This window comes from Coregonus lavaretus (genome assembly GCF_964263955.1).
Source record: "Coregonus lavaretus genome assembly, contig: HAP1_SCAFFOLD_203, whole genome shotgun sequence".
NCBI classification, from domain to species: Eukaryota; Metazoa; Chordata; class Actinopteri; order Salmoniformes; family Salmonidae; genus Coregonus; species Coregonus lavaretus.
Window position 1 is genome coordinate 663,048 of NW_028157962.1, and position 17,417 is coordinate 680,464.

The following is a 17,417-nucleotide window of genomic DNA, read 5'->3' on the forward strand; positions in this document are numbered from 1 at the left end:
ACCTGTCTACCTATCTACCTGTCTACCTCTCTACCTCTCTACCTATCTACCTATCTACCTGTCTACCTATCTACCTGTCTACCTGTCCTCTAGACTACCTGTCTACCTGTCCACCTGTCTACCTGTCTACCTGTCTACCTATCGACCTGTCTACCTGTCTACCTATCTACCTGTCTACCTCTCTACCTGTCTACCTAACTACCTGTCTACCTATCTACCTGTCTACCTATCTACCTGTCTACCTGTCTACCTGTCTACCTGTCCTCTAGACTACCTGTCTACCTGTCTACCTGTCTACCTGTCTACCTATCTACCTGTCCTCTAGACTACCTTATCTACCTGTCCTCTAGACTACCTGTCTACCTGTCCTCTAGACTACCTGTCTACCTGTCCTCTAGTCTACCTGTCTACCTGTCCACCTATCTACCTGTCTACCTGTCTACCTGTCTACCTGTCCTCTAGACTACCTATCTACCTGTCTACCTGTCTACCTGTCTACATACCTGTCTACCTGTCCTCTAGACTACCTATCTACCTATCTACCTGTCTACCTGTCCTCTAGACTACCTATCTACCTGTCCTCTAGACTACCTGTCCACCTGTCCTCTAGACTACCTGTCTACCTGTCTACCTGTCCTCTAGACTACCTGTCTACCTGTCCTCTAGACTACCTGTCTACCTGTCTACCTATCTGTCTACCTGTCTACCTGTCTACCTGTCTACCTGTCCTCTAGACTACCTGTCTACCTGTCTACCTGTCCTCTAGACTACCTATCTACCTGTCTACCTGTCCTCTAGACTACCTGTCTACCTGTCTACCTGTCCTCTAGACTACCTGTCTACCTGTCTACCTGTCCTCTAGACTACCTGTCTACCTGTCTACCTGTCTACCTGTCCTCTAGACTACCTGTCTACCTGTCTACCTGTCCTCTAGACTACCTGTCTACCTGTCCTCTAGACTACCTGTCTACCTGTCTACCTGTCTACCTGTCCTCTAGACTACCTGTCTACCTGTCTACCTGTCCTCTAGACTACCTGTCTACCTGTCCTCTAGACTACCTGTCTACCTGTCTACCTATGACCCGCACATTTAATTTACGCTACTGATTATGGAGTGATTCTCTTTCAGGAGTTTGATTATCCCTTCCAACTTAACTCTCTGTTTCCAGGTCACGAAGTCACACCTCTGTTGCATTGGCTGTCTTCTACAAACGTTCCACTTTAGTTGAATAGGTATACACTTTTAGCAGTGTGGACTGCCAATGATTCATTTACCAGTTATACTGACAGATGTAATCTCCTCACGAACAATCTCTGGTTTAGTTGCGGCCAGCTCGTTCTGTTGTCTGGTCCTGTGGGCAGGCAGATTGTAGCTGCTGGAGCGTAACAGGCTAGTTGTTTCTTGTCAGATGGGGAAATACAGCGAGCTCCAGAAGTATTGGGACTGACAGTGTTGTTGTTTTGGCTCTGTACTGCAGCACTTTGGATTTGAAATGATACAACGACTATGAAGTTAAAGTGCAGACTGTCAGCTTTAACTTGAGGGGATTTTCTTACCTGCACACCTAACTACTCTGAACAATATATTTACATATTTTTGACCTGTATACCAGAGACTAACATGGTGTTCAGAGTTAACTACCAGAGACTAACATGGTGTTCAGAGTTAACTACCAGAGACTAACATGGTGTTCAGAGTTAACTACCAGAGACTAACATGGTGTTCAGAGTTAACTACCAGAGACTAACATGGTGTTCAGAGTTAACTACCAGAGACTAACATGGTGTTCAGAGTTAACTACCAGAGACTAACATGGTGTTCAGAGTTAACTACCAGAGACTAACATGGTGTTCAGAGTTAACTACCAGAGACTAACATGGTGTTCAGAGTTAACTACCAGAGACTAACATGGTGTTCAGAGTTAACTACCAGAGACTAACATGGTGTTCAGAGTTAACTACCAGAGACTAACATGGTGTTCAGAGTTAACTACCATGGACTAACATGATGTTCAGAGTTAACTACCAGAGACTAACATGGTGTTCAGAGTTAACTACCAGAGACTAACATGGTGTTATCAATAAAGGTAATTAGGAGCATATTCAGTGTGCAGGCTATTCTGTTCTGCTCTAGTATACTTCATGAAGATGTGGGGATTGATTGATAGATTTATTGGGGAAACAGATGAGTACACCCCTGAGGATAACACGTACACCCCTGAGGATAACATGTACACCCCTGAGGATAACACGTACACCCCTGAGGATAACACGTACACCCCTGAGGATAACACGTACACCCCTGAGGATAACACGTACACCCCTGAGGATAACACGTACACCCCTGAGGATAACACGTACACCCCTGAGGATAACACGTTAAAGCGATTCCACGTGTTTCCAACGTGGTCCCCGATAGATTACACACCATACAGACCAGACACAGCAAAACAACAGTTATCCCTACAGTACAAAACAGCATAGATTAAACAAAGAAAAAATGTTAGTATGACCACAAACGTTCTATTTTCAGGACTCCCCCGTGCTGATCGGTGAGATGGACTCCTCCGGCAGTCTGAATGCTCATTCGCTGCTGCATCTTAGCGAACGAATCAGGGCCAAGGCTGTGTTTCAGGTGGGTGGGGTCTGAGAGAGAATGGTTCAGATCCAGGTGGTCCGTATTGCATTGGTGGTGTGACCAGCAGGGGTGTATTCATTAGATTTTGTTGCACAATGTTTTGTCTGTTTATAAAAACGGAAGCAAATGTAACAAAACGGGGAGGAGTTACCTCAATTTGTCCAATAGAAACTCTTGTTTTAGTTGAAAAACTTTCAGTTTGCAACAGAATCGGCAGAATGAATACACCCCAGTGCTAGACTGTGACTTGTTGCTATGCGTACTCCTAGAACAGTTGACCATGGTTACATAGTCAGTCAGACCCAGGTCCTCCGTGTCTCTAAGACTTCCCAGTGACATGTAAAACACCATGGTTACATAGTCAATCAGACCCAGGTCCTCCGTGTCTCTAAGACTTCCCAGTGACATGTAAAACACCATGGTTACATAGTCAATCAGACCCAGGTCTGGATACATAGCCAGTCAGACCCAGGTCTGGATACATAGCCAGTCAGACCCAGGTCTGGATACATAGCCAGTCAGACCCAGGTCTGGATACATAGCCAGTCAGACCCAGGTCTGGATACATAGCCAGTCAGACCCAGGTCTGGATACATAGCCAGTCAGGCCCAGGTCTGGATACATAGCCAGTCAGACCCAGGTCTGGATACATAGCCAGTCAGACCCAGGTCTGGATACATAGCCAGTCAGACCCAGGTCTGGATACATAGCCAGTCAGACCCAGGTCTGGATACATAGCCAGTCAGGCCCAGGTCTGGATACATAGCCAGTCAGACCCAGGTCTGGATACATAGCCAGTCAGACCCAGGTCTGGATACATAGCCAGTCAGACCCAGGTCTGGATACATAGCCAGTCAGACCCAGGTCTGGATACATAGCCAGTCAGACCCAGGTCTGGATACATAGCCAGTCAGACCCAGGTCCTCCAGTACTTACATCAGTAGTGTGTGTGCAGTCCCAGCAGGCTCAGTTCATGACGTGGCAGTTTGAGACGGAGTACAGAGGAAGTGACTTCACAGCTGCTGTTACCATGGCGAACCCTGATGTCCTGCGGGAGTCAGGTAGCTGAGTGCGTTTCTATGATAATGTGTGTGTGTCTGATTATGATATATATGCATTTAGCCTTTCATCCAAAGCTATTTACAGACAAGCATGCATCTCCATATCGGTGGCCCCAGCGGGAATCGGACCCACGATCCTGGCGATACATTAACATTTTAGTCATTTAGCATGCACTCTTATCCAGGGTGACTTACAGTAGTGAGTGCATACATTTACCTATTCATACGGGTCCCCTGTGGGAATCGAACCCACAACCCTGGCATTGCTCGACCAACTGAGGTACAGAGTACAGTGTTTGCTTTTGTGGGGACACTGACTGTGTGTGTGTGTGTGTGTGTGTGTGTGTGTGTGTGTGTGTGTGTGTGTGTGTGTGTGTGTGTGTGTGTGTGTGTGTGTGTGTGTGTGTGTGTGTGTGTGTGTGTGTGTGTGTGTGTGTGTGTGTGTGTGTGTGTAGTGATCCTGGTAGCCCACTTCCTCCAGAGTGTGTGTTCAGGGCTGGTGTTGGGAGGAGAGCTGGTCTACCACAGAGGAAGACATGAAGAGGGAGGGATTCTCACCCTGGCAGGACAGTACTCAGGTATTATATATATATATATATATACAGACATTATATAGACACATATACACACATTATATACAGTTTATATAAAGTTTGGACACACCTACTCAAGGGTTTTTCTTTATTTTTTACTATTTTCTACATCATGTAGTAACCAAAAAGGTGTTAAACAAATGAAAATATATTTTAATATTTAAGATTCTTCAAATAGCCACCCTTTGCCTTGATGACAGCTTTGCACACTCTTGGGATTCTCTCAACCAGCTTCATGAGGTAGTCACCTGGAATGCATTTCAATTAACAGGTGTGCCTTGTTAAAAGTTAATTTGTGGAATTTCTTTCCTTAATGCGTTTGAGCCAATCAGTTGTGTTGTGACAAGGTAGGGGGGTATACAGAAGATAGCCCTATTTGGTAAAAGACCAAGTCCATATTATGGCAAGAACAGCTCAAATAAGCAAAGAGAAACAACAGTCCATCATTACTTTAAGACATGAAGGTCAGTCAATACGGAACATTTCAAGAACTTTGAAAGTTTCTTCAAGTGCAGTCGCAAAAACCATCAAGCGCTATGATGAAACTGGCTCTCATGAGGACCGCCACAGGAATGGAAGACCCAGAATGACCTCTGCTGCAGAGGATAAGTTCATTAGAATTACCAGCTTCAGAAATTGCAGCCCAAATAAATGCTTCACAGAGTTCAAGTAACAGACACATCTCAACATCAACTGTTCAGAGGAGACTGTGTGAATCAGGCCTTCATGGTCGAATTTCTGCAAAGAAACCACTACTAAAGGACACCAATAATAAGAAGAGACTTGCTTGGGCCAAGAAACACGAGCAATGGACATTAGACCGGTGGAAATGTGTCCTTTGGTCTGGAGTCCAAATTAGAAATGTTTCGTTCCAACCGCCGTTGTGAGACGCGGTGTGGGTGAACGGATGATCTCAGCATGTGTATTTCCCACTGTAAAGCATGGAGGAGGAGGTGTGATGGTGTGGGGGTGCTTTGCTGGTGACACTGTGATTTATTTAGAATTCAAGGCACACTTAACCAGCATGGCTACCACAGCATTCTGCAGCGATACGCCATCCCATCTGGTTTGAGCTTAGTGGGACTATCATTTGTTTTTCAACAGGACAATGACCCAACACACCTCCAGGTTGTGTAAGGGCTATTTGACCAAGAATTATCAGCAACCATCAGTCCTGTGTTCCAATGGCACGTTGTGTTTGCTAATCCAAGTTTATAATTTTAAAAGGCTAATTGATCATTAGAAAACCCTTTTGCAATTATGTTAGCACAAGCTGAAAACTGTTGTGCTGATTTAAAAAAGCAATAAAACTGGCCTTCATGAGACTAGTTGAGTATCTGGAGCATCAGCAATTGTGGGTTCGATTACAGGCTCAAAATGGCCAGAAACAAATAACTTTCTTCTGAAACTCGTCAGTCTATTCTTGTTCTGAGAAATGAAGGCTATTCCATGCGAGAAATTGCCAAGAAACTGAAGATCTCGTACAACGCTGTGTACTACTCCCTTCACTGAACAGCGCAAACTGGCTCTAACCAAAATAGAAAGAGGAGTGGGAGGCCCCGGTGCACAACTGAGCAAGAGGACAAATACATTAGAGTGTCTAGTTTGAGAAACAGACGCCTCACAGGTCCTCAACTGGCAGCTTCATTAAATAGTACCCGCAAAACACCAGTCTCAACTTCAACAGTGAAGAGACGACTCCGGGATACTGACCTTCTAGGCAGAGTAAGCCATATCTCAGACTGGCCAATATAAAGAAAAGATTAAGATGGGCAGCACCACCATCATCACCACCACCACCATCATCACACTATCATTACCATCACACTATCATCACCACCATCATCACCACCACCACCATCATCACACTATCATTACCATCACACTATCATCACCACCACTACCATCATCACCATCACACCATCATCACCACCATCATCACCACCACCATCACCATTTAATTACTTAAAAATCATACAATGTGATTTTCTGGATTTTTGTTTTAGATTCCGTCTCTCACAGTTGAAGTGTACCTATGATAAAAATTACAGACCTCTACATGATTTGTAAGTAGGAAAACCTGCAAAATCGGCAGTGTATCAAATATTTGTTCTCCCCACTGTATATATTATACACACATTATATAGACACATTATATAGACACATTATATAGTGTGGGTATATATAATGTGTGAATATGTAATGTGTGTATATCAAATGTGTCTATATAAATAAAATAAAATCAATAAAATCAAATTTTAATTGTCACATGCGCCGAATACAACAATGCAGTTTTAAGAAAGAATACCAAAATAAATCACAAAAAAATACAATATAAAATAATACGAATTAAAAGTAACAAATAATTAAAGAGCAGCAGTAAAAATAACAATAGCGAGGCTATTTACAGGGGGTACCGGTACCGAGTCAATGTGCGGGGGCACCGGTTAGTCGAGGTAATTGGGGTAATATGTAATATAATATAATAATAATAATATAATATGCCATTTAGCAGACGCTTTTATCCAAAGCGACTTACAGTCATGCGTGCATACATTTTTTGTGTATGGGTGGTCCCGGGGATCGAACCCACTACCTTGGCGTTACAAGCGCCGTGCTCTACCAGCTGAGGTAGAGTTATTAAAGTGACTATGCATAGATAATAAACAGAGAGTAGCAGCAGCGTAAAAGAGGGGGGACAGTGCAAATAGTCTGGGTAGCCATTTGATTAGATGTTCAGGAGTCTTATGGCTTGGGGGTAGAAGCTGTTTAGAAGCCTCTTGGACCTAGACTTGGCGCTCCGGTACCGCTTGCCGTACGGTAGCAGAGAAAATAGTCTATGACTAGGGTGGCTGGAGTCTTTGACAGTATTTAGGGCCTTCCTCTGACACCGCCTGGTATAGAGGTCCTGGATGGCAGGAAGCTTGGCCCCAGTGATGTACTGGGCCGTACGCACTACCCTCTGTAGTGCCTTGCGGTCGGAGGCCGAGTAGTTGCCATACCAGGCAGTGATGCAACCAGTCAGGATGCTCTCGATGGTGCAGCTGTAGAACCTTTTGAGGATCTGAGGACCCATGCCAAATCTTTTCAGTCTCCTTAGGGGGAATAGGTTTTGTCGTGCACTCTTCACGACTGTCTTCGTGTGCTTGGACCATGTTAGATTGTTGGTGACGTGGACACCAAGGAACTTGAAGCTCTCAACCTGCTCCACTACAGCCCCGTCGATGAGAATGGGGGCGTGCTCGGTCCTCTTCTTTTTCCTGTAGTTCACAATCATCTCCTTTGTCTTGATCATGTTGAGGGAGAGGTTGTTGTCCTGGCACCACACGGCCAGGTCTCTGACCTCCTGCCTATAGGCTGTCTCGTCGTTGTCGGTGATCAGGTCTACCACTGTTGTGTCATCAGCAAACTTAATGATGGTGTTGGAGTCGTGCCTGGCCATGCAGTACTGAGTGAACAGGGAGTACAGGAGGGGACTGAGCACGCACCCCTGAGGGGCCCCCGTGTTGAGGATCAGCGTGGCGGATGTGTTGTTACCTACCCTTACCACCTGGGGGCGGCCCGTCAGGAAGTCCAGGATCCAGTTGCAGAGGGAGGTGTTTAGTCCCAGGGTCCTTAGCTTAGTGATGAGCTTTGAGGGCACTATGGTGTTGAACACTGAATAGCATTCTATTCTCAAATAGATGTTCCTTTTGTCCAGGTGTGAAAGGGCTGTGTGGAGTGCAATAGAGATTGTATCATCTGTGGATCTGTTGGGGCGATATGCAAATTGGAGTGGGTCTAGGATTTCTGGGATAATGGTGTTGATGTGAGCCATGACCAGCCTTTCAAAGCACTTCATGGCTACAGACGTCAGTGCTACGGGTCGGTAGTCATTTAGGCAGGTTACCTTAGTGTCCTTGGGCACGGGGACTATGGTGGTCTGCTTGAAACATGTTGGTATTACAGACTCAGACAGGGAGAGGTTTAAAATGTCAGTGAAGACACTTGCCAGTTGGTCAGCGCATGCTCTGAGTACACATCCTGGTAATCCGTTTGGCCCTGCGGCCTTGTGAATGTTGACCTGTTTAGTCATACTCACATCGGCTACGGAGAGCGTGATCACACAGTCATCCGGAACAGCTGATGCTCTCATGCATGTTTCAGTGTTACTTGCCTCGAAGCGAGCATAGAAGTAATTTAGCTCGTCTGGTAGGCTCGTGTCACTGGGCAGCTCGCGGCTGTGCTTCCCTTTGTAGTCTGTAATAGTTTGCAAGCCCTGCCACATCCGACGAGCATCTGAGCCGGTGTAGTACGATTCAATCTTAGTCCTGTATTGACTCTTTGCCTGTTTGATGGTTCATCGGAGGGATTTCTTATACGCTTCCGGGTTAGAGTCCCGCACCGTGAAAGCGGCAGCTCTACCTTTTAGCTCAGTGCGGATATTTCTACAACTTGATTGGAGTCCACCTGTAGTAAATTAAATTGATTGGACATGATTTGGAAAGGCACACACTGTATAAGGTCCCTGTTATGATGAGTTTCTCGGGTGTTCAAGTAATCAAGGATGCAAGAATATAGTTAGACACTTTGTAGAAAGTTAATGCAAATATTTAATGATCGGTACCGGGTTCGTTACAACAATGACCAGAGCTTTGCCCTTGGTGTTACGAACTAACTTGAACAAAGGAAACACTCTACCTTATGTACCTTCTGTTACCATCTTCTTGGCATCCATCTGGTAAGTCTCCATGGGCACTCCCTGTCTTTGATGTTCATCACTCTTTACCCCAAGTCAGTATCCTGCCCATCACTCATGCTATCCTAAACATCACTAATCTACCTTGACATAAGGAATGTAGACTTCATGGCCCCAAACCACTTATCTCGTAACTCTACCTCTATCCTCACAATACTATGACATGACATCATTACAGTCCCACAGTTGACAGTGCATGTCAGAGCAAAAACCAAGCCATGAGGTTGAAGGAATTGACCGTAGAGCTCCGGGACAGGATTGTGTCAAGGCACAGATCTGGGGAAGGGTACCAAAAAATGTCTGCAGCATTGAAGGTCCCCAAGAACACAGTGGCATCCATCATTCTTAAATGGAAGAAGTTTGGAACCACCAAGACTCTTCCAAGAGCTGGCCGCCCGTCCAAATTGAGCAATCTGGGGAGAAGGGCCTTGGTCAGGGAGGTGACCAAGAACCCAATGGTCACTCTGACAGCTCTAGAGTCCCTCTGTGGCCAGACGGAAGCCACTCCTCAGTAAAAGGCACATGACAGCCCGCTTTGAGTTTGCCCAAAGGCGCTTTAAGACTCTCAGACCATGAGAAACAAGATTCTCTGGTCTGATGAACCAAGATTGAACTATTTTGCCTGAATGCCAAGCGTCACATCTGGAGGAAACCTGGCACCATCCCTACGATGAAGCATGGTGGTGGCAGCATCATGCTGTGGGGATGTTTTTCAGCAGCAGGGACTGGGAGACTAGTCAGGATCGAGGTAAAGATGAACGGAGCAAAGTACAGAGAGATCCATGATGAAAACCTGCTCCAGAGAGCACAGGACCTCAGACTGGGTGAAGGTTCACCTTCCAACAGGACAATGACCCTAAGCACACAGTCAAGACAACGCAGGAGTGGCTTCGGGACATGTCTCTGAATGTCCTTGAGTGGCCCAGCCCGAGCCCAGACTTGAACCCGATCTAACATCTCTGGAGAGACCTGAAAAAACTGTGCAGCAACACTCCCCATCCAACCTGACAGAGCTTGAGAGGATCTGCAGAGAAGAATGGGAGAAACTCTCCAAATACAGGTGTGCCAAGCTTGTAGCGTCATACCCAAGAAGACTTGAGGCTGTAATCGCTGCCAATGGTGCTTGAACAAAGTACTGAGTAAAGGGTTCCTCGATTCCTGACTCGTCTCCCAGTCCCTGCAGCTGAAAAACGTCCCCACAGCATGATGCTGCCACCACCATGCTTCACCGTAGGGATGGTGCCAGGTTTCCTCCAGACATGACACTTGGCATTCAGGCCAAAGAGTTCAATCTTGGTTTCATCAGACCAGAGAATTATTCTACATCAGACTTTCTGATCTAGTAGATTCTTTGTGATTCTACATCAGGTCCTAACTGGGTGGCGACGCTGAATGCTGGGAAAGGAGGAGCTCATGCCAGCTACTACCATAGAGCTAACAAACAGGTACACACACACACACACACACACCACACAGACACACACACCACACAGACACACACACACACACCACACCACACTACACCAGACCACACTACACCAGACCACATCAGACCACACCAGACCACACTACACCAGACCACACCACACCAGACCAGACCACACTACACCAGACCACACTACACCAGATCAGACCACATCAGACCACACCAGACCACACTACACCAGATCAGACCACATCAGACCACACCAGACCACACTACACCAGATCAGACCACATCAGACCACACCACACCACACTACACCACACTACACCACACCAGACCACACTACACCAGACCACACCACACCAGACACCAACACCACACCACACCACACCACACCACACCAGACCACACCACACGACACCAGACACCAACACCAACACCAACACCACACCAGACCACACCACACCACACCACACCACACCAGACCACACCACACCACACCACACCACACTACACCACACTACACCAGACCACACCAGACCACACCACACCAGACACCAACACCACACTACACCATACCACACTACACCACACTACACCAGACTACACCAGACCACACCACACCAGACACCAACACCACACCACACCACACCACACCACACCACACCACACTACACCATACCACACCACACCACACCAGACCACACCACACCAGACCACACCACACCACACCACACCAGACCACACCACACCACACCACACCAGACCACAACAGACCACACCACACCACACCAGACCACACCACACCACACCACACCACACCACACCACACCACACCACACCACACCACACCACACCACACCAGACACCAACACCACACCACACCAGACCACACCACACCACACCAGACCACACCACACCACACCACACTACACCACACAACACCAGACCACACCACACCACACCACACCACACCACACTACACCAGACCACACCAGACCACACCACACCACACCACACCACACTACACCACACTACACCACACCACACCACACCACACCACACCAGACACCAACACCACACCACACCATACCACACTACACCACACTACACCACACCACAACAGACCACACCACACCAATCCACACCACACCACACCAGACCACACCACACCACACCACACCACACTACACCACACTACACCAGACCACACCAGACACCAACACCACACTACACCATACCACACCACACTACACCACACCACACCATACCACACCACACCACACCACACCAGACCACACCACACCACACCAGACCACACCACACCACACCAGACCACAACAGACCACAACAGACCACACCACACCACACCAGACCAGACCACACCACACCACACCACTCCACACCAGACCACAACAGACCACAAAAGACCACACCACACCACACCACACCACACTACACCACACAACACCAGACCACACCACACCACACCACACTACACCAGACCACACCAGACCACACCACACCACACTACACCACACTACACCAGACCACACCACACCAGACCACACCACACTACACCACACCACACCAGACACCAACACCACACCACACCATACCACACTACACCACACTACACCACACCACAACAGACCACACCACACCACACCACACCAATCCACACCACACCACACCACACCAGACCACACCACACCACACCACACCACACTACACCACACTACACCAGACCAGACCACACCACACCAGACACCAACACCACACTACACCATACCACACCACACTACACCACACCACACCACACCATACCACACCACACCACACCACACCACACCACACCAGACCACACCACACCACACCACACCAGACCACACCACACCACACCAGACCACAACAGACCACAACAGACCACACCACACCAGACCAGACCACACCACACCACACCACACCACATCACACCACACCAGACCACAACAGACCACACCACACCACACCACACCACACCACACCACACCACACTACACCAGACCACACCACACCACACCACACCACACCAGACACCAACACCACACCACACCATACCACACTACACCACACTACACCACACCACAACAGACCACACCACACAACACCAATCCACACCACACCACACCACACCACACCAGACCACACCAGACCACACCAGACACCAACACCACACTACACCATACCACACCACACTACACCACACCACACCACACCAGACCACACCACATCACACCACACCACACTACACCACACTACACCAGACCACACCAGACCACACCACACCAGACACCAACACCACACCACACTACACCACACTACACCACACCACACTACACCAGACCAGACCACACCACATCAGACCACACTACACCAGACCATTACTACCAGACCACCACTAGGTGGGGCTGTTGGGGCTGTTGTCAATACCTTCCAGCAACTAGTGTGTGTGTGTGTGTGTGTGTGTGTGTGTGTGTGTGTGTGTGTGTGTGTGTGTGTGTGTGTGTGTGTGTGTGTGTGTGTGTGTGTGTGTGTGTGTGTGTGTGTGTGTGTGTGTGTGTAGATCCAGGTGGGGGTAGAGTTTGAGGCCAGTACGAGGACCCAGGAGACGACGGCCTCCTTCGGGTACCAGATGGAACTACCAGAGGCTAACATGGTGTTCAGAGGTAATTACCAGAGACTAACATGGTGTTCAGAGTTAACTACCAGAGGCTAACATGGTGTTCAGAGTTAACTACCAGATACTAACATGGTGTTCAGAGTTAACTACCAGAGACTAACATGGTGTTCAGAGTTAACTACCAGAGGCTAACATGGTGTTCAGAGGTAATTACCAGAGGCTAACATGGTGTTCAGAGTTAACTACCAGATACTAACATGGTGTTCAGAGTTAACTACCAGAGACTAACATGGTGTTCAGAGTTAACTACCAGAGACTAACATGGTGTTCAGAGTTAACTACCAGAGACTAACATAGTGTTCAGAGTTAACTACTAGAGACTAACATGGTGTTCAGAGTTAACTACCAGAGACTAACATGGTGTTCAGAGTTAACTACTAGAGACTAACATGGTGTTCAGAGTTAACTACCAGATACTAACATGGTGTTCAGAGTTAACTACTAGAGACTAACATGGTGTTCAGAGTTAACTACCAGAGACTAACATGGTGTTCAGAGTTAACTACCAGAGACTAACATGGTGTTAAGAGTTAACTACCAGAGACTAACATGGTGTTCAGAGTTAACTACCAGATACTAACATGGTGTTCAGAGTTAACTACCAGAGACTAACATGGTGTTCAGAGTTAACTACCAGAGACTAACATGGTGTTCAGAGTTAACTACTAGAGACTAACATGGTGTTCAGAGTTAACTACCAGATACTAACATGGTGTTCAGAGTTAACTACCAGAGACTAACATGGTGTTCAGAGTTAACTACCAGAGACTAACATGGTGTTCAGAGTTAACTACCAGAGACTAACATGGTGTTCAGAGTTAACTACCAGAGACTAACATGGTGTTCAGAGTTAACTACCAGAGACTAACATGGTGTTCAGAGTTAACTACCAGAGACTAACATGGTGTTCAGAGTTAACTACTAGAGACTAACATGGTGTTCAGAGTTAACTACCAGAGACTAACATGGTGTTCAGAGTTAACTACCAGAGACTAACATGGTGTTCAGAGTTAACTACCAGAGACTAACATGGTGTTCAGAGTTAACTACCAGAGACTAACATGGTGTTCAGAGTTAACTACCAGAGACTAACATGGTGTTCAGAGTTAACTACCAGAGACTAACATGGTGTTCAGAGTTAACTACCAGAGACTAACATGGTGTTCAGAGTTAACTACCAGAGACTAACATGGTGTTCAGAGTTAACTACCAGAGACTAACATGGTGTTCAGAGTTAACTACCAGAGACTAACATGGTGTTCAGAGTTAACTACCAGAGACTAACATGGTGTTCAGAGTTAACTACCAGAGACTAACATGGTGTTCAGAGTTAACTACCAGAGACTAACATGGTGTTCAGAGTTAACTACCAGAGACTAACATGGTGTTCAGAGTTAACTACCAGAGACTAACATGGTGTTCAGAGTTAACTACCAGAGACTAACATGGTGTTCAGAGTTAACTACCAGAGACTAACATGGTGTTCAGAGTTAACTACCAGAGACTAACATGGTGTTCAGAGTTAACTACCAGAGACTAACATGGTGTTCAGAGTTAACTACCAGAGACTAACATGGTGTTCAGAGTTAACTACCAGAGACTAACATGGTGTTCAGAGTTAACTACCAGAGACTAACATGGTGTTCAGAGTTAACTACCAGAGACTAACATGGTGTTCAGAGTTAACTACCAGAGACTAACATGGTGTTCAGAGTTAACTACCAGAGACTAACATGGTGTTCAGAGTTAACTACCAGAGACTAACATGGTGTTCAGAGTTAACTACCAGAGACTAACATGGTGTTCAGAGTTAACTACCAGAGACTAACATGGTGTTCAGAGTTAACTACCAGAGACTAACATGGTGTTCAGAGTTAACTACCAGAGACTAACATGGTGTTCAGAGTTAACTACCAGAGACTAACATGGTGTTCAGAGTTAACTACCAGAGACTAACATGGTGTTCAGAGTTAACTACCAGAGACTAACATGGTGTTCAGAGTTAACTACCAGAGACTAACATGGTGTTCAGAGTTAACTACCAGAGACTAACATGGTGTTCAGAGTTAACTACCAGAGACTAACATGGTGTTCAGAGTTAACTACCAGAGACTAACATGGTGTTCAGAGTTAACTACCAGAGACTAACATGGTGTTCAGAGTTAACTACCAGAGACTAACATGGTGTTCAGAGTTAACTACCAGAGACTAACATGGTGTTCAGAGTTAACTACCAGAGACTAACATGGTGTTCAGAGTTAACTACCAGAGACTAACATGGTGTTCAGAGTTAACTACCAGAGACTAACATGGTGTTCAGAGTTAACTACCAGAGACTAACATGGTGTTCAGAGTTAACTACCAGAGACTAACATGGTGTTCAGAGTTAACCCAGAGACTAACATGGTGTTCAGAGTTAACTACCAGAGACTAACATGGTGTTCAGAGTTAACTACCAGAGACTAACATGGTGTTCAGAGTTAACTACCAGAGACTAACATGGTGTTCAGAGTTAACTACCAGAGACTAACATGGTGTTCAGAGTTAACTACCAGAGACTAACATGGTGTTCAGAGTTAACTACCAGAGACTAACATGGTGTTCAGAGTTAACTACCAGAGACTAACATGGTGTTCAGAGTTAACTACCAGAGACTAACATGGTGTTCAGAGTTAACTACCAGAGACTAACATGGTGTTCAGAGTTAACTACCAGAGACTAACATGGTGTTCAGAGTTAACTACCAGAGACTAACATGGTGTTCAGAGTTAACTACCAGAGACTAACATGGTGTTCAGAGTTAACTACCAGAGACTAACATGGTGTTCAGAGTTAACTACCAGAGACTAACATGGTGTTCAGAGTTAACTACCAGAGACTAACATGGTGTTCAGAGTTAACTACCAGAGACTAACATGGTGTTCAGAGTTAACTACCAGAGACTAACATGGTGTTCAGAGTTAACTACCAGAGACTAACATGGTGTTCAGAGTTAACTACCAGAGACTAACATGGTGTTCAGAGTTAACTACCAGAGACTAACATGGTGTTCAGAGTTAACTACCAGAGACTAACATGGTGTTCAGAGTTAACTACCAGAGACTAACATGGTGTTCAGAGTTAACTACCAGAGACTAACATGGTGTTCAGAGTTAACTACCAGAGACTAACATGGTGTTCAGAGTTAACTACCAGAGACTAACATGGTGTTCAGAGTTAACTACCAGAGACTAACATGGTGTTCAGAGTTAACTACCAGAGACTAACATGGTGTTCAGAGTTAACTACCAGAGACTAACATGGTGTTCAGAGTTAACTACCAGAGGCTAACATGGTGTTCAGAGTTAACTACCAGAGACTAACATGGTGTTCAGAGTTAACTACCAGAGACTAACATGGTGTTCAGAGTTAACTACCAGAGACTAACATGGTGTTCAGAGTTAACTACCAGAGACTAACATGGTGTTCAGAGTTAACTACCAGAGACTAACATGGTGTTCTTCCCCTCAGCAGCCTCCACTGGTAAATATGTATTTCTGATGACAAATATTGACTGCAGCCTAATAAAGTTGTGTCTGTGTGTGTGTGTGTGTGTGTGTGTGTGTGTGTGTGTGTGTGTGTGTGTGTGTGTGTGTGTGTGTGTGTGTGTGTGTGTGTGTGTCTGTGTGTGTGTGTGTGTGTGTGTGTGTGTCTGTGTGTGTGTAGGTATGGTTAACAGTAGGTGTATTATTGGAGGGGTACTGGAGAAGAGTCTGTCTCCTCTCCCCGCTACACTACTGATGGGAGCCTTCGTTAATCACCGTGGTGACAAACTGCAGGTGGGGGTTGGTGTTGTTGTTTTGGTTGTGTAAGTGGTGATGGAGTGTACTTACCGTAGCATATCTGTGTGCAGGTGGGGCTGGGAGTCAATGTGGGCTAGACTACAAAACCCACAACCCTCACATGCCCCTCCCCCAGCCCTGTGGCCTCGTGGGAAACGGCGTTCCTGTTTTTGGAGGAAGAAAATGGTGCAGCACAAAAACTTCTCCTCTAGCGACCACATGGCAACTGTTACATCACTTCCTGTTGAAAAACCTGAACTGGACGGACTCACGAGATGTCAGCTCCCCCCATAGAGAGAGATAGAGGACTCATCTTTGTATCTGTGACATTATATCGTCTGGCACAGCATGGGCATTTTGAAGTAGTACATTCTCTTCTTAAAACGATTGACTGATCCCTCCTGATGACCCGGTTAAA

General features: G+C 46.3%; 1 protein-coding gene across 1 annotated transcript in view; it reads left to right on the top strand.

Annotated features, from left to right (window-relative positions):
* LOC311124592 (mitochondrial import receptor subunit TOM40B-like) overlaps nucleotides 1-17,170 on the top strand; it is a 22,751-nt gene extending 5,581 nt beyond the window's left edge. The window contains exons 5-11 of the mRNA XM_084198707.1: nucleotides 2,534-2,635; nucleotides 3,594-3,699; nucleotides 4,155-4,277; nucleotides 10,399-10,475; nucleotides 13,062-13,164; nucleotides 16,884-16,996; nucleotides 17,071-17,170. Coding sequence (XP_084054833.1) covers nucleotides 2,534-2,635; nucleotides 3,594-3,699; nucleotides 4,155-4,277; nucleotides 10,399-10,475; nucleotides 13,062-13,164; nucleotides 16,884-16,996; nucleotides 17,071-17,097 — 651 coding nt within the window. The 3' untranslated portion in view covers nucleotides 17,098-17,170. The remainder of the gene's footprint in view (nucleotides 1-2,533; nucleotides 2,636-3,593; nucleotides 3,700-4,154; nucleotides 4,278-10,398; nucleotides 10,476-13,061; nucleotides 13,165-16,883; nucleotides 16,997-17,070) is intronic.
* Nucleotides 17,171-17,417: the final 247 nt, after the last annotated feature.